At 47.7% G+C, this 26,458-nt stretch overlaps 9 protein-coding genes across 10 annotated transcripts; 4 read left to right on the forward strand and 5 right to left on the reverse strand.

The window, feature by feature from the left end:
- Positions 1-56: 56 nt before the first annotated feature.
- Positions 57-2,755, reverse strand: ONS95_011089 (uncharacterized protein; the record flags this gene model as incomplete). Its single annotated transcript, XM_058504685.1, has 3 exons — positions 57-1,184; positions 1,251-2,246; positions 2,373-2,755. 3 exons carry the CDS (start codon positions 2,753-2,755, stop codon positions 425-427), a joined length of 2,139 nt encoding a protein of 712 aa, XP_058359241.1. The 3' UTR covers positions 57-424.
- Positions 2,756-4,239: 1,484 nt separating this feature from the next.
- Positions 4,240-9,400, reverse strand: ONS95_011090 (uncharacterized protein). 2 transcript variants are annotated; one of them, XM_058504686.1, is made up of 6 exons: positions 8,584-9,400; positions 7,967-8,471; positions 6,726-7,835; positions 5,669-6,624; positions 5,066-5,593; positions 4,240-5,009 (listed from the first exon to the last, which is right to left on the reverse strand). In XM_058504686.1, the coding sequence occupies exons 1-6, from the start codon at positions 9,231-9,233 to the stop codon at positions 4,358-4,360; spliced, it is 4,401 nt and encodes a 1,466-aa protein (XP_058359242.1). In that variant the 5' UTR covers positions 9,234-9,400; the 3' UTR covers positions 4,240-4,357. The 2 variants fall into 2 exon arrangements, with proteins under 2 accessions (XP_058359242.1, XP_058359243.1); XM_058504687.1 differs by having other exon boundaries at positions 4,240-5,593.
- A 184-nt stretch (positions 9,401-9,584) lies between these two features.
- On the forward strand, positions 9,585-12,004 carry ONS95_011091 (uncharacterized protein). Its single transcript, XM_058504688.1, has 3 exons — positions 9,585-9,734; positions 9,836-10,317; positions 10,478-12,004. The coding sequence occupies exon 3, from the start codon at positions 10,568-10,570 to the stop codon at positions 11,642-11,644; it is 1,077 nt and encodes a 358-aa protein (XP_058359244.1). The 5' UTR covers positions 9,585-9,734; positions 9,836-10,317; positions 10,478-10,567; the 3' UTR covers positions 11,645-12,004.
- Positions 12,005-12,290: 286 nt separating this feature from the next.
- On the reverse strand, positions 12,291-15,455 carry ONS95_011092 (uncharacterized protein; the record flags this gene model as incomplete). Its single annotated transcript, XM_058504689.1, has 2 exons — positions 12,475-15,455; positions 12,291-12,415 (listed from the first exon to the last, which is right to left on the reverse strand). The coding sequence occupies exons 1-2, from the start codon at positions 13,757-13,759 to the stop codon at positions 12,291-12,293; spliced, it is 1,410 nt and encodes a 469-aa protein (XP_058359245.1). The 5' UTR covers positions 13,760-15,455.
- A 1,325-nt stretch (positions 15,456-16,780) lies between these two features.
- ONS95_011093 (uncharacterized protein) lies at positions 16,781-19,164 on the reverse strand. The gene is made up of 2 exons (XM_058504690.1): positions 18,316-19,164; positions 16,781-18,225 (listed from the first exon to the last, which is right to left on the reverse strand). Exons 1-2 carry the CDS (start codon positions 18,880-18,882, stop codon positions 17,281-17,283), a joined length of 1,512 nt encoding a protein of 503 aa, XP_058359246.1. The 5' UTR covers positions 18,883-19,164; the 3' UTR covers positions 16,781-17,280.
- A 658-nt stretch (positions 19,165-19,822) lies between these two features.
- ONS95_011094 (uncharacterized protein) lies at positions 19,823-20,449 on the reverse strand (the record flags this gene model as incomplete). Its single annotated transcript, XM_058504691.1, has 3 exons — positions 19,823-19,970; positions 20,027-20,238; positions 20,294-20,449. The coding sequence occupies 3 exons, from the start codon at positions 20,447-20,449 to the stop codon at positions 19,823-19,825; spliced, it is 516 nt and encodes a 171-aa protein (XP_058359247.1).
- Positions 20,450-22,412: 1,963 nt separating this feature from the next.
- On the forward strand, positions 22,413-22,772 carry ONS95_011095 (uncharacterized protein; the record flags this gene model as incomplete). The annotated part of the gene is made up of 3 exons (XM_058504692.1): positions 22,413-22,502; positions 22,559-22,619; positions 22,672-22,772. The coding sequence occupies 3 exons, from the start codon at positions 22,413-22,415 to the stop codon at positions 22,770-22,772; spliced, it is 252 nt and encodes an 83-aa protein (XP_058359248.1).
- A 472-nt stretch (positions 22,773-23,244) lies between these two features.
- Positions 23,245-24,386, forward strand: ONS95_011096 (uncharacterized protein; the record flags this gene model as incomplete). The annotated part of the gene is made up of 4 exons (XM_058504693.1): positions 23,245-23,361; positions 23,411-23,450; positions 23,503-23,942; positions 24,018-24,386. 4 exons carry the CDS (start codon positions 23,245-23,247, stop codon positions 24,384-24,386), a joined length of 966 nt encoding a protein of 321 aa, XP_058359249.1.
- Positions 24,387-24,983: 597 nt separating this feature from the next.
- Positions 24,984-26,384, forward strand: ONS95_011097 (uncharacterized protein). Its single transcript, XM_058504694.1, has 4 exons — positions 24,984-25,253; positions 25,382-25,940; positions 26,062-26,161; positions 26,214-26,384. The coding sequence occupies exons 1-4, from the start codon at positions 25,211-25,213 to the stop codon at positions 26,283-26,285; spliced, it is 774 nt and encodes a 257-aa protein (XP_058359250.1). The 5' UTR covers positions 24,984-25,210; the 3' UTR covers positions 26,286-26,384.
- The last annotated feature ends 74 nt before the right edge of the window (positions 26,385-26,458 follow it).

Consider the following 26,458-nt stretch of genomic DNA (forward strand, 5'->3'; position numbering starts at 1 on the left):
GATAGGTGAGGAGTAGATGGATGGATACGTGCATGGAATTCATATTCGGTCTAAGATCTAACTTGTAGGTGAAGATCCTAATGGAGAAAGAAAACATCAAACCCATGAATTGCCTCCTAAGTATATTTGATCTCGTGTTGGATCCTCCCATTCATATGGATGGGCCTTTGGTCGGTCTGGACTGTTTGCTGAATTGCAACAGAGCCTAGTGATGAACGAGTGGGAACATGAGGAAAGAAAGTTCTGTCGACGTGCAGTGTATTGTCAAGTGACAGAAGTCTCGAGAAACGCGAATGGATTTCAAGGGGGAAAGCCTCGCATCAGACATAGGAAATCCAAGTAATTGGTACCCAGGCATCCAATCCTTTGCGAAGTCACTGGGCTTCCGCATAACTCTTCTGAAAACCAATCTAACAGATCAAACCTACGAGTCATCAGCCAAAGGCTTCTCCAGACATGTGTTCACGAAAGAAGGCTTACCACGAAAGTTCAGACCATTAGAAAAACACTCCTCATCAACACCGTGTGCGTGGTAGGAGCAAACCAGGTCCAAGCTAACCTCCTTCGACTCCTCACCCTTACTCTTTCGTATGAGAGCTCGGAAATCCTTGAACATAGCTGGAACCTCCGAGATGATGCTATCAATCGCCTGAGCAGTCCAGCCCACTGTCTCGACCTGGCCATCATCGAGATCGGCAAGAATCTGATAGGAGCGAGCCATGTATCTGCGCAAGGGAGAACTGCAGTCATTTTGGGCGTACACAGCGGCGATGTTGGCAGATGAAGGAAAGGTTTGGTGACTATAGTATGCCTTACCAAGCTCGGTCATGACAAGGTCTTGGAGATCTACCACACCGAACTTGGCGGCGAGCATGTAGACTTCGATACCACGGCTGATGGCTTTGGTAAAGGCAGCGTGCTCGTCGGTACCGTGATCGAGTGAGCCGCTAGGGAGAGTGCTGGGGATGACCTCCACAGCTTGACGATACACCCAGTCGATGATGATTTCGAGGGCAGTGGAATCGGCATCTGGGAGATAGTGCTCGGTCTCACCAGTGTCAGCGTGGACGGTGAACTTGAAGTCCTTGAAATAACTGGACTTGAGACGGAGTGGATTGCCGTGGATAATGAACTCCTTGCGCTTGGGACCGACGTAGAAGTGAACGATCTCTGAGCCAAGGGTACTAATGAATTTGTTAGAGTCTCAAACTAGCTTATACCGTAATTAGTGGGAAGGAAAAGGAACTTGCCTGGACAAGGTCGACATCTTGACGGGTTTTGGAGTAGACCAGATTCTTGGTTGGAAGGTCTTAGGAGGACGGACTGAAGACAGGTCTTTTGATGCAGGGAGGTTGAGCTGCGGAGCACGAGGCGTGATGTCGAGATTAGAAATGGCGATTTGTGGAGACTGAACAGGAGTTGAGTCAAGATTTTGATCGGCGTGAACAGGTTCAACAAATTCAGTCTCGGTCTCTTGAGCAGGTGCCGTGATTTGAACTTCAGTTTCGATCTTTTCGCAGGCAATTACCTCCTCCTTAGCTTCAGCTGAGGCATTTGTCATGACAGTCTCAAGTTCGTCCTTATCGAGCCGAAGGTTCGTGTTTGCCTGAGGGGCAGCGTCGTCGGCTTGGAAAGACGAAGCTGCAAGATCGGGGTCGAAGTAAGTTGTTGATGGCGCTGGTGTGACTTTATTGAGAAGATGATCTGCAGTCTCGTTGTCAAAAGCAGGGAAAGGCTCTGTAGTGGCGGGACGAGGTTGAGGTGAATACAATTTTTCACCAACAGCAGGAGAGTAAGAGCCGCTGGAGCCCCCGATTTGATTGGGGTTGACTTCGGACGGAAAGTTGGGAGTATTGAGTGCCGGAACAGCTGAGTCTGAACCAGAACCGTCACAGAAGAACGAGAGGTTGGAGCCCTTGATAAGACCTCTGGCTGCTATAGAATCCAACGACAGAACCGGAGGCTCAGGAGATGGATTTGACTTGTCTGGAGACTCACTGGCGCGCAGGAAATTCGAGCCGGAACAACCATCTCCTGGAGAGAGGGAAATGATTCTCTCCAAGAACTGGGCAGCAGACGAGCGTCTTTCCTGGTTCTGAGATTCATCTCCAGGGCTTGGAAGTTCACGTGGAGCTGATACATTAGAGTGGTTCTTTTTCTGGGATCTAAGACCGCATTCTGACTTGGTCGCATTGTCTTCGTTGAGATCTGAGGCTGTGGGAGATGAATAGCGATGTGGGGGAGTCCTGTCAATTAAAATTAGTCATGAATCGTCTGATATCCAGTACAGAATAAGGTTTAGAGTCTGTATCAATCCAATCTCGAATTATGTGTTCTCTTAAAAAGAGGCACCACTTGAAGTCTTAACTTACTTGAATGCTGAGAAGGGGGTAATCTGGGGAGAAGCGCTTGGTGTTCCTGACTTCTGAATTGAAGTTGTTGGACGCAGTTGTGGCTGCGATGTCTCAGAAACAGATGGTGAACCAGGAACAATTTTGGAAGACTCCTTACTCTCCGAACTAATCGAGGCCGATAGAGCCAAGGAAGGCTCGCCAATTTCAAAACGAGCAGAGACAAAAGTTCCAGATGAAGTCTCTCTCAAAGATTTGCCCTTGCCTTGCGTGGTCGTCTTCTTTTTGTTTTGTCTAGCAATCAGACCAGATATAGCACCTTTGGCAATCTCCTTGTCTGGCCATCTCTCCTTCACTGCTTCTCCAATCTTTGCAGGCTTGGTACCTGCAGTACTTTGCTCCATGATAAAGGTAATCTGCTCTGCAGACCAGCTGGAATTCTTAGGGGCCATGTATTCGGTGGTGCTAGGATGTCAAGTCTGTGCAAAGCTGTCGAATATTGTTTGTATATGACGAGAAGTAAGGTGCGATGTTGTTCAAGATATGAAGTTGATTGATAATGGATTTTTGAGTTATAGCGCTTGAGGTCACCAGCACTTAGAGAAGTGAATTCGAGGTTGGGATAGCTAGGGAGGAATGAAATGGTATCTTGCTGTAGGTGACCGAAGAAGAGTAAGGCAAATGAAGATGGAAAACCTTGTTATTGGAGTGTAATCCACGCCCAAAATGATACCTTAAGTTCTTCACGTTACTGAAATTTTAAGGAGGTTGAAAGCTGATAAATGGACGATACACTTCTCTCTCAAGTGGCGAGAGGCAACGCGTGAATAGTTTGTACCTCTGAATTTGGACTATGGGGGATGAATATTTGTTGATCAGGGTTCCAAAAGCATTATTTGGTGAATACCACTAGGACATTGTTCATGTACGTTGTTCATGTCGCGAAGATTTGTTTACTTCCACGGAAGCACTTCGGCTTTTGGTGCTGCCGCATCACATTTGTTCAGGTATTCCAACACAAAGGTATACAACTAGTACAAAGCGCTACACCAATACAACCACATGATCGTCTGATCGCCGCAGGGTATCGAAAGTTTGGAGACCAAGTTCAGACAAAGCTTGGTCACTAAGAACCACATGTCAGCAGCTCTGTGCCCGAGAGTCATTCACTGTCATCAGAATATGCGGTACGAAGGAGCAGATGGAATTTATGAATTGGATGAATCTGAGTATATCCTACAATATTCTATGTTTATTTTATCTTTGCGTCTCTCTGAGGCTCTTGACACTGTTTGTAAATATCTTGAACTCTTTGTAAGATTCTATATTAGTGTAAGATTAGTGTTTTCATTACTATTCTAGCTTCATTTTTATAAAGATTGAAGTTGGAAGTAAGTACTTTCAAGCGTGAAAAGGCAAAAAGTGAAGCTAGTGCAGGTATATACTAGCGCATTTTAAGCGAGCTTAAAAAAGGGGGAGGGGTTAGGTAATAGGTAAACAAACCTTGCACCTGCAAAGGTCACAGAATCACAGATTTAGTTGAGGCTATCTTCGCAGAGTACAAGGATCACTAACATTACTGTGCAGACCTGCCATATCAGTTCCGCAATCTGATACATCTTCAATGATCAGCACCATCTCTCGAATCAAATATATGGGATGATCCGGCAAAGGAGCAGTCCCTGGTCTGGCGCATTGGTAAGAAGATCAGCGAACTGGGAGAGATGCATTCTAATGAGGCAGCTCAGTTACTCTCAATTGGGCGAGATTTGGCACTGGTGGGCAGCCAAGTTCAAGGGACTTCTTCTCACCCACGCCAACTGTATAGAGCTTTGGATACTCCGTCATTACCCATCGGAAAAGAGGCACTCGATTCTGAAACTTCTGGGGTGACTTCAACATGAAGGAGAAAATTGTTGAAATATCTTCTCATTGAAGACATACATTATCAAGAAATTCTTTACAAGCCTGCACCTCTGCCACCTTCACATCCTCCAATGAAGATATTATCCAGAAATACCATCGTTCTCCCAGAGCCCCCTGAACCACCCACCCTCCTTCATCAACAGCTTCTCAGGCGTTCCATCCTCTACTATCGTCCCCGCATCCATCATAATCACCCTATCACAACTCATTGCCATTTCCTTCCGGTGCGTAACCATAACCACTGTGCAATCCTTGAAGCCAACCTCTAACAACCTTTTCATGCTCTGCTCTGTCTCCGCATCTACACTCGCGGTAATCTCATCTAAAAGCAGCAGGCCACCACTAACACCCGTCTCTCGCAGCTTGACTTCCTTCCTAAGTACCGCCCGCGCAAGAGTGAAGAGTTGTTTTTGCCCGGCGCTGAGCTCAGCTCCATTAGCTAAAGAGTTCAATCCACCTTTCCCTTCGACGACGTGGGAAAGATGAAGATCATGGAGGACGGAATTAACCTCCACATCAGAAGCTGCATTCCATGGGTCGACATTAGCTCGGAAAGAGCTGCCCTCGGGGAGGAAAACGGCGTCTTGGGATGCGGATATTATACGCTCGCGGAGAACGGTATGGTTGATCGTGTTGAGAGGGATGCCGTCGATAGTGATTAGGGATCTTGTGTCGAGTGATGACATTGGTTCGATGAGTCGAAGTAGGAGTGCGATGATGGAGGATTTACCACTAGATGAATTTTTCAGTTGGGAAAGGGATGTAAACGTATTGCAGAGATGGAATACCTTCCGGTTCTTCCACATATCGCAACCTTGGCTCCGGCTTGAAGCGAAAGAGTCAGCCCCTTCAATACCTTATCCGTACCCGTATAACTCGCATCAACGTTTTCAATCTCAATTAAACCCGTCATTGGCCACGACTTATCGGGTTTAACATCATCGTTCTTGCGATCTTCGAGTTCCGTGTCTTCCTCAAAGCTTTTAAGTCTACTGATAGCCCCAAGCGAAGTCTCCAAACCAGTATAAGCAATGACAGCAGTTGTTAGTGTGGAGCTGAGCGTAATTAAAGTAACCAAGCCAGCACCAACACTGCCTGCGTTAAGGCGTAGCTGAGTAGCTAAGGCAACGAGGATAACAGCCACAATAGAGACTATCAAGTTCATAGCAAGCATTAACCACTGTTGTGCCATGGCAAGTAGATATGACGGGCGCTGTGAATTGTCGAGAAGGGCATTATTGCGAGCAATCTGCTGTGGAAACCAACCAAAAGCTCGAATTGTAGGCAGCCCAGCGAGCGTGTCCAGAAAATTTGTGCTAACAAGTAGAATATCGTCAGAATGTTTCAATGCAATTGCCCAAGAAATTTCGAAGCGATGAAATGTAACATACTATAAAGGCGTCTTTGATTCCAGATCGAGAATACGAAGCCTCTTCGAACTCGGTAAATAGATGCGTTGCACTCCCCAGAGTAATGCAACAAATATCGGGTAGCTTACGGCTAACCATCCTGAAGACAATGCGATGACAATGGATTGACCAATAGCGTTGGACAATGTAAAGCACATGTTACTTACCATACGAGGCAGCTGAGTGTCGAGAATATTCATATCCTGGCTGAATAAATTCAATATCTTGCCTACTTCATTACTTCCGAGAAAGCGCAAGCTGCTGTGCATCGCGGTGTCGATAGTGATATGATGGAGCTTGGTCCCTGAAAGCCGTACTCCAGTACGTAGCATAATAAGCCCGGCTGGGAGAACACAAAAAACTGCCGATGCCCCGAGTAGTGCGTAAAGACCGATCCAGTAAGCAAAGGAATGTTCAGGGATCGACGAAGTTGAATCCGCAGACCACATCTTGAGCCAGATGGTAGGAAAATTGGAGAAGAAACCATTTCCAACAATGAGAACAGAGTACACCGCCAGTGGTAAAACGCCAATTGTGGAGAGCCAATGACGCCACACGTCCTTGTCAATAAGTATACCAGGTGCGGATGCAGGCTGGATCAAGTGTATTGGCGTTTGGTTCCCAGGACGAGTCTCTGCTGCTGACGCTGACTCTTGGATCTCGAATGAAATTGTGTCAGGTCCGATATTTTGATCGATCGGTCGAGCCAGGGTGGAGAAATCAGTGATACCAACGCGGCCGGCACGATCCTTATCCTGAACAATCTCTGAAAAGGCACCCTTTTCGACAATTGTGCCATCCGTGGCCAACGCAATGATTTGATCGGCGAAGGATGAAAATCTAATTGCGTGTGTGCAAACAACCGTGGTTGTCCCGCGTTCTCGCAGAAGGCCGGCCGGTCCAAAAAGGGACCGGCAAACATGGTCCTGTGTTGAGCCCTGGTGGAAAATTAGACTCGTCTCGGTCCTTGAAAAATGTAAGGAGTCACATATCAACAAAAGGAGTGGTAAAAGAGACAACGGGCTACCCGGTGACTCACGTCGAGGCCGCTGAGCACATCATCCAGGATAAGAATATCAGCATGGTGATAGAGAGCGCGTGCCAACGAAACGCGCTGTCGTTGCCCACCACTTAACATGATACCTTTGGTCCCGATTATTGTTTTGTCGCCCAATGGAAGAGCATCAAGGTCCTGAATCAACATTGTTGCCCGAAGGACATCGGCATAGCGAACCATATCGAAAGACGAAAAGCCGACGATATTTTCAATTATGGAGGCGTTAAACAAGAACAACTTCTGATCGGAGTAAGCCAACTTGTTTGACTTCAAGGTCACGCTGCCCCGGCTGTGAGGCACCTCGCCTAAAAGTGCTCGGCAGAGTGTTGACTTTCCAGAGGCCACGGGCCCAACTACAAAGTTAATAGAGGATTTGGGGAATTGAAGGTTGATATTATTTTGCACCATATTGCCATCTGTCCATCCAAAGCTCCCACCATCGATAGTAACCATTGCCCCGGTTTCTTTTTCAGAATTTTCAGTCTTGTCGTAAACTTTCTCTGTTAACCGTATCTGTCTCATGTCAACACGGTCTTGTTTGTCGAGGAAGACTTTGATTCTTCTCAGACACGCAAAGGATGCAGAGATAATGGGCAGAATCTGCAGGACCATTAGGAGTGGCGATGTAAGCAATGCTAGGAGTGAAAGAGATGTAAATGCCTGCGTCTGGTTTATCGAGTGTGGACCAAAAGCAAACGCCAGAGCGGGCGCTAATGCTTGTGGAAGCTGACTGAAGCTTGCGCTGATACCAATAATGGTACGTGACCGCCCGCCTACTTTTATTTCGTCCTCGCGGGATTTCTTTACAAGTTTTGATGCAAGATTGGTTAATCCAGAGACGCGAAGGTCTTTAATATGCCCAAGCACTGCTGAGGTAAGGCCTGTACGTCCTTGCACACTTTCCATCCAAGCAGTCTGATAGCGGACTGCATACCGAGCAATAATAAACGATATTGAAAACCCAAACAAAACGAGGACCAATGGTGCGAGAAAGGCAAGCCCAAGTTGTCGTTGTAAGAGCCATAAGCCAACCGGAATTTGGATAGCGTTTGCCCACACCTCGTGCATCATTCGTAGACCTGTATACACACGCTGAACGAAACATTTCAGTCAGCCTGTCCGGTGTAGCAATCATAAACAAGACAATGCTCTCAAAGTGTTTGTGCCTAGAGATGTCTGTGACTGAAGAACCAGGAGTTGCATTTCAAGGAATGTAAACATACCTCGACATCAGCACCCATGAGTGTCACGGCAGCAGGATTTCCATCACCGTCATGAGTCATGTTGGCTGTCTTGCCATAGATGGCGGAAATGAGAAAAGCACGTAGGATAGTCTGGAATCGTTCTTGGTAGTACCAATACAACGCAGTTGAAATGGCGATGCCTAAGTAAATGAAAATAGCGACAGATACGAGTCCGGTAGCAGTAGCAAAGTCATCATCGGGAGATGAAAGAAACCTCAACAGGCGCTGTATAAAGAATGGTTGACAGAAGGTAAAGGCGAGAAGACACAGTCGTGGAAAGACCGCTAGCACCAGTGACCCTCCCAGCGACCTTGCAAGCCAAATTCCAAGTTGCCATGCTGAAGTTCCGGATGTTTCTTCTGAGCAATTAGATGGTCTTCGATCGAGCGTGCGAACAGAAAGAGCGGGGTCTAGTGGATACAGAAGACTCATGGTCAAAGGCTTACGGTAGCCACGCCACAGAAGTGGGTTAAGCCATGCATACCTCAAGATCGCAAAGTTAGCATACTGTCAATTCGAATGGAAGAACTTGAAAGAAGACTTGAACAGAGGAAAACAGGCCAAACTTTGTAATCGGCTGAATGGATATCACTTACAGTGCAAGACTCACGACACTTCCTGTCTCCTCAGGGCTGTGATCAACGGCATCCCACACGACCCACGTACGCCGACGTATGCTTTCTAGGATGAGGAACAAAAATTCTACCGGGACTATTGCCGTAAACAAAACAGCAAAGATGAACGAGTTTTGATCAACATGGCGAGAGGCTGGCCAAAGCAATGGGCAACGAGTGAGATCATAAATGAATGCGAGTAACAAGAAGACACAAGCGAGAACAGAAGGACGAATGGATTTGAAGTGCTCGAAAGGGGAGAGAAGGACAAGCAGACATGCCGCGGCGAGATCCAAGGCTGAAGAGACCACAAGTCGACCGTTTTGAGATTGACGCTTGCTTCGGAGAGCGAGAATAAGAAGGCCAAGGCGGAGACAAGCAAACGTAAGGCTTGTTATCAACCTGGCAGACAATATCAGAAGTGGCGCCCGGATTATGACATGACCGCGGCGGAATATCAGAACAGCTAGCCGCGGGACAGCAAGTGCCACAAAGGAGGCGGCTGTCGCGACTGAGAGCCAGAAGAGCCATTCGCGTTCGAAAGAAGAGAAGTCCTCCGCTGTGCAGGGACTCGGCTTGCCAAAAGCTACATCGTTGGTGTCAATACAGTTGCTCCCCCACTCGGCGTCCATGGCATAGAGACGGGACTAGTTGACAGTGGCTGTGCTGTGTTGTGTTGCTGTGTTGACCTCGGACACGACATAGGCGTGTGGTGCTTTCTCGAACGTGAAGGATGTCAGTCAGAGTAGGAGTAGGAGTAGGAGTACTGTGCTGCAGCTGTACGGTCGGTGGCGAGAAGTCCAGTACTGTAAAGCAGCCAGGCGACTGACTACGCCGCTGTGATTGCAAATCTTGATTTGACAGGTGATAACTTATGATATGATATGATAGGATTGCTATCCCGGGAGAGTAACCTATTCAAGAAGGTGGCGAAAGATTGCGGCGCGGACCGCAGGAAGATAAATGCGGGGGATTGAAGTTTGATTGAGACTTCGCAGTTCACAGATCTTTCTCGATTCAATGTAAGATTATCACACGCGAGCGGGACAGGAGGAAAAAGTTCAGACAGGTTTGCATGAAACCATAAGTTGGATCAAATCAAGAATGGGGCGCAATGAATAGATCTTACTCTTGTGCGTGGACACCAGATCGCTGCGCTCACATGAAATCAACTGGTGCAGCATCGGCGCCCCGGACAGTGGACATAACATTGAGAAGCTGCTAATAGGAAAAGGTCTCCTACGCTGTCGAAGCAAAGCACGTTGGTTGAGCGCTAAGACTTCATCGAAGAAAATTCACACAAAATCTTGGCCTCTCACAGTTTACACTCAAATACTGTTGATTCCCAAATTCTCTATCAGCTTGCGATTTGATGCCATACGACGACTTGATCAAAAACCCTAGAACCGCGTCATTAAAGCAAATCAAAGAGTACCAAGAGAGGGCTGGGTCGATCCTCTACACCGCAATCATGCTAAAGTCACAGAATAACAGATTTAGTTGACTAGAGGCCCCGAGATTCTGGATCTTGCTATCAAAGCAGTCAGAACTATCATGGAGATTTATTACAACGTTCTGGATATTATTGTGCCGGGCTTTGTCTTTCGAGCATTTAATGTTGTACAATTAAGAAGACGGTCTTTAGCAAAGCAACATACATTCAGGCCAGATTATGAGTTCCAGGAGAATTCATATTGTTTGTGAGTTGCTCTTACTGTAAGTGTGATCGCATGAATTGCAAAGCATATTATCACCCACCCCTCTGATGGCTCTTTCCGCATTCAATCCAGTAAGAAAACAGACAGCGCTCGCTGCAGTTCCTTTGCCTTTTAATAGTGCATAACATCAGAATTCCATCTCTCATCAAGAAGAATAGCCTCACTGTATCTTCCCAGCAGCATTGCTATACATCACCAAAGCAATAGGAATATATATCTCCAATCGAAGGAGCTAAACACCCTCTACCATGTTACCACAAGAACCTCGAGAGTCCTACACTTGGGACGACTCCTGCTTCAATGATTGGATCAAATCATCCCCCGATGCATCCACCTATCTTCATACAGACGATAGTCTATCCTCTCGTCGAATCAGAGTTACCAACTTGCTGTCCTCTCCAACACCTACACGATCAACTACGACGTCGCCAGGGTACAATGCCACGACTTCAAACCCAACAGACAAAACTATCCCAAGCCTTGTAAGATCGCCAAGAAGCTCAGATCTGGTTGGTTTATATCGAAGCACAAGCAATTCGACAGTCGAGGAAGGATACAATAAATGTAACGTGCAGTCCGATGGTTGCGGATCGCTCAAGTGGGTGCAGCGAGATGTGAAAGGTAAAGAGAAGGCAAAGGACATCAGTATGTTGGAAGGCTCTGACTTCGCGAAATGCTATCCTGAAGATTGGGAAGGATTGTGGAAGAACAATGAGATGCAAGCGAGATGCCTAGACACGTGCAAGAATAACTATGATGACCGGGACTTCGATATGAACTACACAGACGAGTACAGAAGAGCCAAGACTCGGGATGACGATATGTTTCTCTCGTCCCCATCCCAAGATTATGTTGGACCAAGGAGCTCGCCTACTTGGGTCCGTGGAAGAGAGGGTACTTCCAGCTCAGACTACAACTATGACAAAATGGCTATCGAGGAATTGATGAAAGACATGGAGGTCTACTCAGACACCGACAATGAACAGACTGAAGATGTATCCCACCTTTCCAGAATGCTCTTTGGCCCTAGTTGTTCTCCTGGAATCGGCAGCTCAAAGTCCTTTGGCTTGACAGCAGACGGAAAGAGAAAAGCGAGTTATTCTGATCTGGACGAGCCCAACTTCAAAAAGCGACATATCGAAAATCCTTTGCGGGGTGAAAGATTCATGTCGTCAGCCAATCCGCTCCTACATGGCAAAAGAATGGGTAGCCCCTGTTCCGAAGAGCGACACTTCAAGAAACGCCATGTCTTGAATGGCGAGAGGGGCGTCTCCATGGCATACCCCGTCCATGACGCCCAACATATGATGTACAGCTGTGATTAAATGATAACGCACACTCAAGTTTTTTTTTACATCGGATTGAGTTGACTCCGGTGTCTTGGGCTTTTCCACTTTTACACTATCTCGGGAAGGCCGTCGCAGCAATTAACGGAGCTGGGCCATCAAGCTTTGGAACTTGCCTTCGTTGGGATGCGGAAGCATAATTAGGACGAACAGCATCCTAGCACTTGCTTAATGTTCTATTTGGTATTGGCTTGTTTGGTTGGCGTTTGGGTACTGGTTTCGCAAATCAGATGAGATGAATGACACGAGCACTTGTGATACTTTTCCCTCTTGAAACAAGGTTCACGCATCGCAAAGCAGCAACGCTGTACAAGGGAACACGGCTAACAAAAAGCCGAGACGAAGGACGAAATCAAAGTCGTTGAAATTATGTACAACAAATGCTATCCACGCGATGCCTCTCATCCCGTCTCATTTCTGTTCCTGTCTAGGCGTGAAAAACTTTGTACAAAACCCATTATCCCATGCTGACCCTATCGGATCATCATATACCTATACTACACAATATACCTGAAACATTCCCATTTTGGCAAGATTCAAGATGCCACGAAAAAAAGAAATTTTCTATTACTATCTGCTGCAATGCAATGCTGTGACTTGAGTTGACGTGACGTAGATTCTGCATCTACTGATGAGGAGCCATGCCAAGAGTGTTGTTGCCACCGTTGAAGGCCACGAATTGTGACTTGAACATGATGTCTCCGTAGATCTGGAGGTTACCAGCGATGGCTTGGAGGCCTCCAAAGCAAGCTAGAGGAGGTGTTAGTAAGAGTTCTAGAAAGAGTTCAGCATTGGATAGTGTGACTTACTGGTACCAGCACGGTCAACTGGAGCGAAGTTGATGTCGCTTCCACGGACAGTAGCCATGTAAGATCCACCAACATCGACAGCAAGATCGGGTAGCTGAGAGTTGCAGGGAAAGGTGACACCTCCGACGGTAGCGTTGTTGACGGCACCGTTGACTTGGCTGTAGTAGGCGTTGACGATAGCAGCGTTGGCCAACATGAGAGTAGTTCCGGTATCAGCGATGGCCTGGCCACCTTGGATGGTCATTGGGGCACCGGTACCGACTTGGAACTTGTTGGAGGAGAATTGCCAGAAGCCCTGGGTGGTGTTGACGGGGGCCCAGGCGAGGGTTCCGTTGAACTTGGTGGAGTCGATATTGCCGAACTCGTAGGAGCCGACGGCGGCCTTACGGAGATCTGCAGTGAAAACAGGCATGGCCAGGTTGGGCATCGCGTTATCAAAGAAAGTCTTTTGCTGTGTTGGCTTGACAGTGTTGAGTTTGGAGTAGGCGAGGCCGACAAGTCCATTGGAGTTAGCATCGGCAACGAATGATTGTGAGACTGCCGTGGCCATCTCAACAGCTTGGTTTTTGACCTCTGCTCCTCCAATGTTTACGGTGTCCATTACGACAGTTCCTTTTGCTCCAGATCCGTCACCATAGGAAATGGACCAGGAGGCCCCGGCCAGCGCTTTTGAAGTAGTGGACTTGGTGGCATCGTAGTTGGTGTGGCCTGCTTGAGCAGCGGCGTTTAGTCCTGTGCTAAAAACCCAGAGATCGGAGGAACCGCTGTCGAAATCCATGTTTATAGTCTGTCCACCGATGGTGACTGGAGAGAGGTACTCGACATCGCCTTGCTCGGGGGTAGCCGTCACAATCCCTGTAGCCTTTCCAGCAGTACCGTTGGCTCTGGCACCAGCAGTAGCTCCACCCGTCGACAATGAACCAGGAACTGATCTCGTGGCGGAACCTTGTGCCTTCTTCTTCTCCTCGACAGGAGCAGCACCAATTTGGATGCTGGCTGAGTTCGATAAAGCATCGGCAATGGATCCGACTGGAGCTGCGTTCGCTGCAGCGGCGGCATTCATAGCATCGACGAGTCCTTGAGGAAGTGCAACACCATACTTTCTGTGCGCCTTGACGAGCGCCCTTGTTCCAGCTCCTACTGATCGGCCCTTGAAGTGAGGGTTTGGCACTCGCTCAACCTTGAAGCTGCGTTTCTGAATTGGTGCATTTCTCGTTGGAACGGCGAGGGCGAAGCCGACGAGGGCGAGGAGGAGGAGAGCCTGAAGCTGTATTATGGAAGGCATCGTGAGGTTATTTCTAAATCCACACCAGGTGGTACTTTCGAATGTAAGGAGTGGTAAGAAGATCGAGATCTCGGCGTCAAAGAATGGTCGCGGAGTCTCGAAATATGGCAATCAAAAGAAAGATGCTCAGCACGAGTATTCGAGAGTGAAATTGGAAGCCCGCCCCAGGAAAGATGCAAAGAAAACAAAGATAAATGGAAGGAGGAGCAAAACAGGATACACAAGCGGAATAGGAATAGGAAAGAGAAGATAGTTTAAGAGAAACCGAACATGAACAAGAGAAGTGGATGTTTTTCGCATGAAGTCTTGGAAGGCTTCTATAGGATCGCCTCGAGCTGGGTAAAACATGGGAGGTGCAGAGCCCAGACACAGGGTGTGGCATGACAGTGGAGACCCATGCTCAATGCAGGCAAGCTCCATACGGCAATTCCATTGTATGGAGCCCTGCAGCGGGTTTGAGAAGCCCATGGCGTCGTCAGTGCGAGGTATCTACGCAACACAACTGGGTGTTTGAGTGAGAGTGGGTTGGAGAGGCTCCGAAGGATGGGCTCGGTAGGGAGTGGTTGAGAAAGTTGGTACGGTACGGAGGTAGGGCAGGGAGGTAGGCGAGAGCTGCACGGAACTGGGCCAGGGGCCACCAGAGGCTGCAATGGAGAGAGGGCAAGCCAGTAGTGATGCTGGACAGCGAGAACAAGCACTGGACCGGGCTTGGGAATAGGGGCCAGGGGTTGGTGGATAGCCGCGTCTCCAGGGGCAGTCCTGACCCTAAAGTGGCTCCGTGGCTTCACTGGTGTGCCAAGATAGTGGAGTGAGTGAGGCTGATGTTGCCCGATTTAGACCCTTTCGCACCGTGACCAATCGTTGTTCACAGTAGAACGAGCCATGTTGATTTTCCATACGACAAAACCGACGAGGTGATTCCAAAGAGTCTGGGAGAGTGTCGTTGTAGTATTTTCGTTAGACCACTGCCAAGAATATATCCTTTTTAGCAAAGCACCACTCACCAGATTGCCTTCCGACATGTTCCACCAGGATGAAGAAAGGCTGTGACACCGGCCAACCAAGCATAGAGTTAATTGATCAAGATTTCGATGTTCAGAGCGGTGTTTGGTCCAGAGTGTCTGAGGGGCAAATTGAGTGGGTGGCGTTCTTCGAAGCACATCATCAATGATCTGCTGGACCCGACATTCTGAAACCCACGCCTCGCTGCGTTGCGACTACTACTCACCACCTTGACCTAGAAACTCGTGACTTTACTCTACCAATTGAGGTCAGCCGCGATAGGATCGTTCGAGCTCTGAATCCCAATAATCTTCTCACAGAGGGCAATCCTAAACCTCGCCTCAAACCATTGCCATCCAATGTGTACCGGTAGACTCAACAACCGGTTTGTGGTTCTTGGATGGTGTTTCTTTCCCAAACCCAATCTCCCCTCAGGGTTTCCCAATGTAAATCTCCAATATGTCTGAGTGAGACCCCAAGGCTTCCAAGATGTCCAAGTGAAGCTTGACTTCTTCGCAACCGATCCCGCAGGCTTCCGAAGCATTAAGCATCGACGATCACAAACGAAACAAATGGGAAAATGCGAGAGCGGTTACCAAGCCTGTTTCTTTTAGAGCAACTTTTGTCGACAGCCGAGCAGGCAAACAATAATGGAATGTTTGTGGGAGAGAACATTTGGAGCATGAACCCTGTCAGCCCGGCGTTTCGGTTGTCCTTTTGAAGTGCGCTGAAACTCGCCTTGCTCCACACTATGTGCGCCACACCCGCGATCCCATACTGTAGCGCCCGGGACCAATGAATGATAGCGCCACCACAAGAGGTGTCGACGCACTTTCTTCGACGCACTTTCTTCGACGCACTTTCTTCTAGCATTATAACGAGCAATTAAACCAGGTCGTAAGATTTGAGATGACAACTCGGAATTCCATATTCAGGCTCAGACTCAGGATCAGAGACCACTCAAAGCTGATGTCTCAACGCCTGGGTGTGTCTGTTCAAATTTCGCGACACCCCGGTACAAGCGATCTTCCCCTCCACAAGGACATACCTACCAGATCTTTACTAGGCGAAGTGAATCCGAGTCGTAGTCTTTGGCATCTCTAACAGAACTTGTCTTCTTGTTGTTGCGCAGACCCCTGCCATCCTGAAGCTTGGCTTGCGTGTCCACGAATTGCGAGTTGCTGGAATCCGTGAAACGGTCTGAAACGACCTTGGTGACAACCAATTGAAAGCGCGTGAAGAGATATGGTACAGGGTTGGTGCGGGTGCGATGTGTTAGGTTGACGAGGAGAGAATGGATGATCTGTTCCGACGGTTGGGTCTAGAAGAAGAGAAACCTAGTTGGTGGACTTTGTTGTCTTCACTTCAGCCTTCCGTGTTCTCAAAACATACTTTTGTTTCTCCCTTGTGTTGGACACCACGATGCAACCTGAACGTCACAAAGCTTATTTTCCCGCGGCTGCATCATCCGTCTTATTGCAAGTAAGCTTTCGAGGAGATCAAGTGCGACATTTTGGATGACATTCCTAAAATAGCCGGTCAAATACAACATCGGTCATTGCTTTCCTGATATTGTTGAAGCATGTTCTCCATTTTCCGCTCATCTGCTGCCGAGAAGGTATCTTAGGATCATCGTACGGGGAGATCGTAAGACAGACAAACATCAGACGAATCACACACTTGTTTTTCTTGTCGTGGAGATCAAACCGATGTGCAGAGGATCATCCATGTCATATTTCTTCCGAGAACTCATATCACGTGGGTGTAAGTCCTCGGTGATTCCTGGTGTATAACTAGCACTCCATCTTGTCTCTCAGATTGATATGCACAGATGGCATGGATTAGATGCTCCCGTGTCGGGTAAATGGGTCGTTTTACCAATTGTGCTCCAGGTTTGAAATACATTGATCTCTCGCATGCCCATCTTGTCGATGCGAGTAGTTGAAACATCCCCGGAGTGTGGCGTTCCGATGAAAACAAGCAATGCCCTGTGCGAGTATTCGAGCTTCGCTGAATTTGGTTACATCAGTCACAGTCTACAGTACTCGTGGTTGCGCCGTTCTAGGAATAGGCTCCTGTTAATTGCTACCATGCGTGGAGCTGGGGTTCGAGAGCAAGTTGCAGTCATATAATACTCCAACAAAAATATGATTCGGTTGGTGATGGTAAAAAATTCGAGACCTGTGCCGGCCATGAAACAACAAAAGCAAGGCGTGATATGTGCATCTAAAATGCCAAAGAATATACAACTAAATATCCATAAAATGCACCCAAGACATCGAGGTAATCCCATCTCAGAAACCCCTAAAATTAGATGTACCCATCCGAAGAAACTCCAACATTCGCATGCAGCCCCCGAATGAACAAAAGAGACCGTTGATCATAATTCCGTCCGAATTGGAAGAAGGGTATCACCCTGACGCCCAGAAAGCTCTGCGTCGTTAGAGATGCAAGCAAGAACTCCGTATATGCCATGAAATCGTCTCTATGTATGTACTTGAGAAAGAAGTCGGCGACTGCTAGACTCTCCCAGCTGGAATACGCCTCGGACTCGAATACTTGATCATTATTTCCTCTTCATCACTGCTGGAATCATCCCGCATCTCATCCAAGAAGCGGTTCATTTCCTCGCTCTTTGCTTTACTTTGGCTGAGTCCCTTGCTTCTCATCTTGCTCCTGTACTCGGCACCACCTTCACTGCTGTCTGCGCTAACACTTACTGCCGAAGTGTCGAATTCAACTCTTCTTATTTGGTTTGCTCTCGCACGAGAATCGAATTCTGTTCTTAGAGGGCTCAGCTGTGGCGACCCTTGGGTCCTGGGCGGAGGGAACGTGTGACCCATGTTTCCAGAGTTCCCAGGACTGCTCATAAATAGTAAAGTCTCAATGGCATCCTGTTCTTGAATCGTCTTTTGGACCGGCGTTTGAATAACAGGGTTATCCCTGAAGTCTGTTCTGAGTGGTGTTCGAGGAGCTGACGTGTTGTAAGGCGAATTCGAACCGTTATTAGGCATGGCCGGTGGTTTGCTGAACTTTGGAGTTCCTGATCGGCGTGAGGATGCAGTGGGACGAATGTCAGCTGGGGGGCCAAGGGATTTCGAGACTGGAGGTGAAATGATCGGTGTTTGCGTCGACTGACGTTGGGGGGGAAAGTTTGGTGTTGAATGGTCTCGCCAGAATGATTCATACGTTCGGGATGGCTGGTCTCCTCTGGGATACAAGTCGAAATCAGGCGTTAGCGTTTGGATAGTTTGGCTAGCACTGCTGGAATGACTTTGTAGAGTTGCCATGGCAGTGCGCGGAGACGATATAAGATTGCGACGGCCATGCAAAGTGGATGTGGATGAGGTTGGAGACGCGGCCTGGGATGCCAGTGATTCAACTTCGTCGATTGAATTTGATTGCCACCCATTGTTTACTTTTACCATCGCATAAGAAAGACGCGTCCGAAGCTCGGACGAAAGCTGCATATTGTCAGTAGGTAATTCCGGAGACTTCTGGTGCTGTCTTACTTCTCCAATCCTGCTACTCCCAACAGAAGATACATTACTTACTGCGCTAGTATTCCTGGAATGTCCACGCGCCTTTGGACTGTTAGGAGAGGCAGATAGTGGCTTCACCTGTCCGTCTGCTGTTCTTTTCTGGCCTGCTGTTGGGGCTATTGTGAGGGCAGGTCGCGTCGAAGACGTGCTCAAGAGAGGTTCTGCTGCAGCGGCCAGCTGCGAGAGTTGCGATAATTGAGACAGGGGCCCATCGGCATTCGTGCTTTGTGATGAGAACTCATCGGAGGTAGAAGTCGGCGGTGTGGAGACCGTATCATGGCCATCGGTCGTCGATTGGGAATTGTTACTGGATGTCGTCGTCTTCAAGGCCAATGATGTATTGCTGGTGCTATTGTGTCCCTTCCCGGATAGAGACATGTTTTCCCAGGCTGCTGCTGAAGAATGACTTGGTTCGTGGGTATATGCAGCTCTATTCTTCGTGATCTCTTTGTTCTTGATCGAAGGTTGGATGTCGCCAGCCGCCCGTAAGACATTACCCGCATCACGATGACTCGCGGCCGTGCTGATCGAATGTGCCACCTCGTCGAGGGCGGCGAGAGCCAGCTGGTGAGGCTCCATCAAATAATTGCGCCTGCAAAACTGCGATATCGTGAGCTATGGCGGCGACGTCTCTGCTCGTGCTCGGGCGACGTGTAGTCCTATCTGCGATATCTGATAACCTTATGCGCGTGAGACGGTGGCTGGTGATGCCGAGCGCGACAGTGGGTGCCACGCGTACAGCTAGGTAGACGTGTCAGCAGCCTCTGATTGTTCCTCTTTAATTCGCAGCAATTGCACAAGCACGGCGGCGACGAGGACGAGGCTTTTGACAGTCCGAATTGTTGTGATATGTCTGCGTGTCGTGTGGTGTTCTCATGAAGTCAAGTGGGGTGGATAACCTCATCTGTTAGTGGCTGGCCTCAGGCTGGCAAGGCAAATCACAGCACGACTGTGACTCGTGGTCACGAGGCTCCTTTGGTTGCTTTTTGCGGGCGGGTACCTTATCTTCTTCCTCCTTGCGTCGATCCCCCGGACTTTGGGGCTCAGACTGTGCTATGTTAGACTGATTCGGACAATTTTGAGGTTCGCTTTATACCAAGAAGAACGGCGCCAAAATAGACCAAAGGACTCGGTGGGAACGATTCGATGCAAGTGCCAGTTGCGAAATTTGATTCTTTTAACCACCCCCCAACATCACTACCTCAACTCGTCTGATATACTGCACATCCTGAGTATGGGTTGAAGATTCGAGGATGCGTTTGAGATTCAATTGAGGGCACAATGCTTTTCGCTTGGGTCCCTTGTTGCAACTATCAATCGGCATGCTCAGTTCTTAGTTCTCGTCTTACTCGGACACGATTTTTGCCATGTCCTTCATGGGCCCATACAAATGCTCAAGTGAGGATCAAAAAATGTAAAACATGGCATTTTTATCGTATGTTATTCAGTAGCGATGTTTTCTATTTGCTTATTTGCTCCAGGATACTCGATTTACCATCCGCTCCAACCTCTTACTCCTTTACACGTAAACATCGTGAAACTGCTGCATCCTCAGAGCTCTCTCCCGTCCCCTCCGAATAGCTTCCTGCTGATTTCGATGAATATAATCTTTCCTCCATTTGTCACAAGCAATACAAGCAAACACAAACAGGAAAGAATGTATAATGCTAAGATTATCAGCCTTCGTTCCACATTTATCGCTATATGTGGAAATCGAACTTACGCCAAAGCAGTTGAAATCCAAATCAAGTCCCTCGCCAGTGCAAACTGGAACATGGTTGGGAACATTACAAGATATGATGAAAGAAAAAGTCCGAGAATGATGATCAAGTCGAACACGAGGACGAGTCCGGGATGCAGGCGACGGATGTGATTTTTATAGCATGAAAGTTGAGAGAGTGCCTCCTCTGTGTTGAGGGTGAGAGAAGCCGTGACCTTGAATCTAGGGTTAGGACCTGATATGAACTACACAAGCAGTTGTAATACGTACAAAGACGTAAGTGAACAGCGGAGCTTTCATCCCATCACCACCTCGAAAGTCACCGGGACTGCCATAGTCACTCGGTACAATTGTCATCATAATGGACAATCCCAAAACTGCGAAAGACAAACCCAGGCAAATACATCGGCCAAGGAGTTCGAACATAGCGATTGTTCTTGACCGATCTTGGGATCTCTTAATCTTTCCGGTAAAACGACCCCACCACCTCGATACCGTATCAATTATATCTTCACGGGATCGTGGAACCAATTCTACCATATGAGCATTAAAGCAAGTAGCAGCATGTGGCCGAGGCAGCGTTTTCTTATGAGTCGCATTGTGAGAGAACAGGCTCAATGCGATGCTGACTGCCCAGCTTGCCAGGTACAACTCTACGACGAAAGCTCTTTCCTCTCTGGAAGATTGTTTATGCCAAGTTTCAAAATCATCGTGTAAAGCTGAAGGCAAGCATCTGTCTTGACTACTTAGCTTAAAATCGGGCCGCTTCTGTATATTAAAGGGAGAATTATGGTTGAATGTGACCGAAACCCGATTGCTGGTAAGAACTGAGCATGGGAGTTGATTCGCATCTTCACGACCCCGCCTCCTCGGTGCGTCTGCGCAACTGTACTCGGTCTTGGAGACCTTTGATCACAGGCAATTATGGTAAAGCGCATGGAAGGATACGATGGAGAGATGTAAGATGGCACGAAGGACTGGCTGAACTTGTCGTGGCCTTCGGCTGCATTTAATAAACAGAAGGCTGACGTGCAAGGATGATTGTCAGCTGAGGAATCGGGCTTGGAGGTCCACGTAACAGAATTGTCACTCAATGGTTACTCCGAAACGAAAGTTGCACAGCCATCAAGCTTGGAAGCTCACGCAGAACACTGTATGTGACATGACATACTGCGCGCCGCGATAAACCCCCGGGATCTTCTTGCAGTAGTAACAACCGAGACACAATTCTGTAAAGCTTTTTGATATAGAGCATCAAAATTCACAACGGTGGAATGATGACTAGAAGGCGTGTGAATTCTCAGTCGTTGACTTCAAAAGACACATAAGCATCCTCGACCAAGAATCAAGGAGCTTCATTGACAGACTTGCTTGAGAAGTAACCTTCTGGAGGATCTTTTCAGATGTCCTTAAGAATTAAGATCATGTCTTTAAAAGATATGGCAAATATACCAAGAGAGAAGTAGACATCCTGGAGCGCTCCGTTCCTTGGGACTTCATCCTGAGACTTGGGCTCACTGCGCGAAAGTTGCCGAAGATGCGACATAAACCGTACGAGAGTGAGAGTAATTCAAAAAGAAGAACCGAAAACTAAAAAGTTCAAGTCCAGGAAGTGGTCGTAGTACAGTCAGCACATAAATTCATAATAGCCTGAAGCGACTGGGTTAGATCGATCTCCTCGCTTCCCGTGCGTTTGCAAACAACAGCGATCAGCAAAGCCGTTGTGGCTTCACGAGTCTCTGCAGTAATTGAGAGTGCTTTTCATATCACACTGGCTACTTCACTGCTCGTGATAGTCCATCAGAATTCCCAACAAGTTATCATAAAATGAACAAGTCCCTTGAAACCCCGCCGAGCTTCATCCATGTGCAAATCTTCGTGACATCGTGGAATCTTGGCGCCTCCCTGCAAGAGTGCTCAAGCGGTGAACGGGACCCCGCGCAGCATCAATAATCCGGCCAATTCGAGTGCTTGCTGCAGGAGCAGAGCTATATTTGAACAGGCAATATATATGCTGGTAAGTAGAGAACGCAACAAACACGCCTGCGCATTTCGGGAATGGCTTCACTGAATTTGCCTTTCTTCGATGTCCGGTTACTGTATCACCAGGACTCCACATTGCTTACCAAACTTGACAAGCTCGGGTGTGAATGAACAAATATGAAAACAGCTGCATAAGTTAATAAAGGACAGGTACCCGGATCCACCACGCATATGCTCCTGCCTTCTCGGTTCTTTCTTCTCCCGCTACCCCTCAATCTTAAATACAAATACTTTCCCTCTCTCCTCCAGATCAAACCTCCCTTCGAACAAACAAAATTCTTGAACCTCCAAAATAACAACCAAAAGCAACATTTCACAAAACTCACAGCCCTGAACGAATCTCATCATGTCTGGCAAGTCCTCCTCTGGCAACACCGGGTCTTCTGGCTCCCCATACACACCCTACACGATCACCAGCACTGGTACCAACAGCCAGGTAAGCACCTACTGCTTCCTCCCAATCTTCTAGAATCCTAACAAACATGGGCAAAGGGCAACAACTACGATACCCGATCTCAACCCAGTGGTCCTGCATACCACTACTCGAACTCTGGCAAGTATCCATTTATCTGTATATGTCGGGCTAGGAAGCTAACGCACGGCAGACGGATCTTACTACTACGCCAATGGCAACGGATCCACGTACCACAACTCTGGCAGCGGTTCAACCTACACTGCTCCCAATGGCAATGTCTATAAGAAGTAGAACGGGGCGGTAACAGATGTTCGGAGCTCCAATGACTTAGTTGCATCTGGGAGAACCTCTTGGAGTGTGAGTTTTGATAGGGTTGCGAGCTTTGCGTTTAGCTTTTGAACTGGGATGCTTTGAGATTCACAGCTTTGATTTCGGGCCGGCTTCTGAGTGAGCTTTATTGTCCGTTTCTGTCTTTTAAATCCATTCTCTCCTAAATGTGCCAGACCCGAGTGGCTGATGCTGGCCTCGAGCTGCACCATTTTAGAGATTTTGCGATCGTGAATTATCAGTCATATCAGTGATGCCTGCTTAATGCCACAGACCGATGGTGTGAAATTTTATGATAAGTAGGTATAAATTGCATTTGTAAGGAAGGCACGAGTTGAGGTTGGGTGCAGCAGCCACGGAGCGTTTTTCTGCAAACCTCATCATTTCAATCTCCCAGGCCTCACAACTGTCCTAAGAGCACTTGCGGATCACAAACATGAATACACCAAAATTATCAGATGCTTGCACAGTTGCTGGCTGGCGCCCACGCTTCGACATCAAATCCCTGTATCCGGAATTCGACTGGGACATGTATCCCAGTGGTAAATGGACTGTATATCAGACATGGCTCGTTTCTTTCTAGACTCGCTGACAGTTCGCAGCTAAAAAATAAAGGCCTGTACTTCGTACCATCAGGTTCAAGTGAGTCTCCAACATCGAAGCTGTGTGCCGAGTTGACAGATTTATCTTCTAGCCGAAATCTTTCTCTTCACGGCCGAAGGCTTCTGGTACAGCAAGAAACGATTTCCCCGAGTCCAATATCCGACAGTCCGTGACTGGCCTACAGAAGAACCCACTCATTTTTTCGAATTTCGATTTCAGTTCGATGTCTACTTCATTGGACGAGATATCAATGTCGAGACTGGGGCAATTATGCGTTGTGGTAAGCACGTCAAGCTCAGTTACAATCTTCGAGATCGCGACCTTCCACATGTCCTCGATAAAGACGGCTTCATCAAACGGATAAGCTGGTATGATATCCCAGCGGATGTCAACTTGGGGAACAGGCCATACAAATTTGTCCAAACAGTAGGTCCCCGGATTTGCTCCGAAGCTCCATTCGGTCACAGAACTATGGAGTCAGCTTCGAAAGAAGAGTCTGGGTCCGGAGGTGATCTTCTAATGGCTAGTCCGGTCTGCAAGATTATATTCTAAGTCTCAATGGGTGCTTGAAATGGCTCATGATAGCACAATACTGACTTCTTACAGTTTCGAAACAGACAGGGATCGGAAAAGCTTGTTGAGACTGGGCTTACGAAGGATGGAAGGACCTACGTGTTGGTCAATAAAGAAATCGAGGCCGAAATGGATGAAGATAAATGGTGGGCCGAGAATCAGAATATGCTTCTTCTCGAGCGGAGAGACGGGAAAATTGTACCATGCCAGATCAAGGATCCGAAATTTTTGATTGGTCCCAAGTTCAATCGAGCGGTGAGCGAGGAAGACGGCGAGGAAAAGCAAGACGATGAGGAATCCCGTTTAATGGTCTCAGGGATACCTAGTCAGCTTGGGCCAAAGATTGACGAAGGAGTTGTATTGGTTCATGATAAAAAGCAACATTTCCCAAAAGGCTGCTGACGGTATTGTTATGGGTTTGAACATCCTGTTCTTGGACTCGCGTAGAATTTCTACAGGTGTGGAGTGAAGATTACAAGATCATGCTTCCGTGAAGCAGTTTACCTTTAGTGCACAATACACGTATGGCATACATGATTTCTTCTCTAAAATCTTTGCACGCTTAGTTCAAGCCTCATCTTCATGCCTCACATCAAAAAGAAAAAACTGCTTGCATAAGCTCTCATTTCGACTGTTATGATTGATTCATGAAAGATCCAATACCACTGAGAAGGCCGGGAGTGCATTTAATGGCACGAAATCTGCTCACTTTGTGCATACCCGAGAGACTACGACGACCCTGCTGGTAGTTCAGGTTCTTGAGAGATCCAAATTCTTAATTATGGGCGTTTAGTCTGACTGATCGTCAGCATTTGCTGTTGCTCGTAGTCGCCAAAATCTCATGGATTAGGATTGGATCCAAATCGCAGTGGCTTATGTACCAATCTTTGTCTAAAGATGGCTGCCTGTTGGTTCCACTTGCCCCGCATTTCCATACCGAAGTCAATCCTCATAGAAAACTTGATTACAATACGGTCAAGCAGCAGATGTGCACCCAAGCACAAAGCACAGGACAAGGAGCACATCCAAATACGTAATATCATGCGAATGCACCAATAAGCTCGCAGCTTACAAATCTCATGTTCCGCCGAGCTCCAAATTCAGCTAAAAAGAACCCCCCTTCTCGCTTCTCTCCCCACCAACTTTCCTTCCTCCCCAAACTTTCACTTCACGCGACATCAAGACCACAAAGACTTTGCACTTAAAACTCCAGTAACACACTAAATATGGCAAAAAATAACACATACTTGATTACTGGAGCGAACAGAGGTGGTACCCCTATTACCCCTATTTCTCGCATGGCAGGATTGTTTACTTACTCGCTTAGCGAGCGGGGTTGGAGTTTAGAAATACTTCCCCTACCTGTCTTCACAGCTAACCACCATAACCCATACCAGGCATCGGTCTCGCAATTACAGCCATTCTTCTCCACCGAACAGATACAACAGTCATAGCCACAATCCGCACACCCACCACGCCCTCCAGCTCCCTGAACTCGCTGTCTGTCGCCCAAACCAGCAAACTCCTCATTGTCCCGCTAGACTTCAGCAATCCTTCTCAGTCCCAGGACTCTTTCAAAAATTTCCTCACAACGCTAAATCTCACACACGGCATCGATCACATCGACACGATAATCGCCAACGCCGGAATCGGATCCTCATTCCTCTCCGCCAAAGACACACCTCTCTCCTCGCTGACCGAGCACTACGAGACCAACGCTCTCGGGCCCATCTTGCTATACCAGACACTTTATTCTTTACTCACTGCTAAGAATGAGGAGAGAGAAGATGACGAGAGGAAGTTTGTTCTTATTTCTAGCTCCCTAGGAAGCATCGATGCAATGGAAGGTGCAATGCCGAGTCTTGCGTATGGTGTTAGCAAAGCTGCAGCGAATTATTTTATCAGGAAGGTACATTTTGAGGAGAAGGGGGTTGTGGCGATTGCTGTGCATCCGGGGTGAGAATCTAAAACCTTCCTATTTCCCCTCCTGCTGTCACTTCCTGTTTCTGCCTCGCGGCGATGAATACAAAGTCTTGGCCTGTATTAGTACGGTGCTGATGAAAGATTGTGAGAACAGATGGGTCAAGACTGCCAATGGACAGGCATTTGCGGATAGTATGGGCGTGTCTGAGCCGCCTATGACTGTGGAGGCGAGTGCGCAGGGTGTCCTGGAACAGGTATGCCACTGCTCAGTCTCTCCCATGCAGAGTTCATAATAACCCAAAGTAGATTGACAATGCCACCAAGGCCACGAGTTCAGGAACTTTCTTGTCTTATGATGGAACTGTCCTTCCTTGGTAATAGGCACAGAGAGAGCTTGCGAGGAGCCGGCAAGAACGAAGGATGTGAAACAGAGAATGGAGCGTAGGATGCGATAGTTTGGTTTTGCTTTCTACTACTTGCTTTGTCCATTTACTGGAATGATTGAACCATCTGAACAAGAACCTAACTTTGTGTTTGCAAGTGACAGTGAG

This window comes from Cadophora gregata (assembly GCF_030347475.1).
Source record: "Cadophora gregata isolate MNR1 chromosome Unknown scaffold_5, whole genome shotgun sequence".
NCBI lineage: Eukaryota > Fungi > Ascomycota > Leotiomycetes > Helotiales > Ploettnerulaceae > Cadophora > Cadophora gregata.

Coding starts and splice junctions, on each gene's coding strand:
- ONS95_011090 (XM_058504686.1), bottom strand. CDS start 9,233: ATGGACGCCGAGTGGGGGAGCAACTGTATTGACACCAACGATGTAGCT. Junction 6,625..6,725: donor ATGTGCTCAGCGGCCTCGAC/GTGAGTCACCGG, acceptor ATTTTCCACCAG/GGCTCAACACAGGACCATGT. Junction 5,594..5,668: donor GAATCAAAGACGCCTTTATA/GTATGTTACATT, acceptor TCTACTTGTTAG/CACAAATTTTCTGGACACGC.
- ONS95_011091 (XM_058504688.1), top strand. CDS start 10,568: ATGTTACCACAAGAACCTCGAGAGTCCTACACTTGGGACGACTCCTGC.
- ONS95_011093 (XM_058504690.1), bottom strand. CDS start 18,882: ATGGAGCCTCACCAGCTGGCTCTCGCCGCCCTCGACGAGGTGGCACAT. Junction 18,226..18,315: donor ATTCCAGGAATACTAGCGCA/GTAAGTAATGTA, acceptor GACAATATGCAG/CTTTCGTCCGAGCTTCGGAC.
- ONS95_011097 (XM_058504694.1), top strand. CDS start 25,211: ATGGCAAAAAATAACACATACTTGATTACTGGAGCGAACAGAG. Junction 25,254..25,381: donor GATTACTGGAGCGAACAGAG/GTGGTACCCCTA, acceptor AACCCATACCAG/GCATCGGTCTCGCAATTACA. Junction 25,941..26,061: donor GCGATTGCTGTGCATCCGGG/GTGAGAATCTAA, acceptor TTGTGAGAACAG/ATGGGTCAAGACTGCCAATG.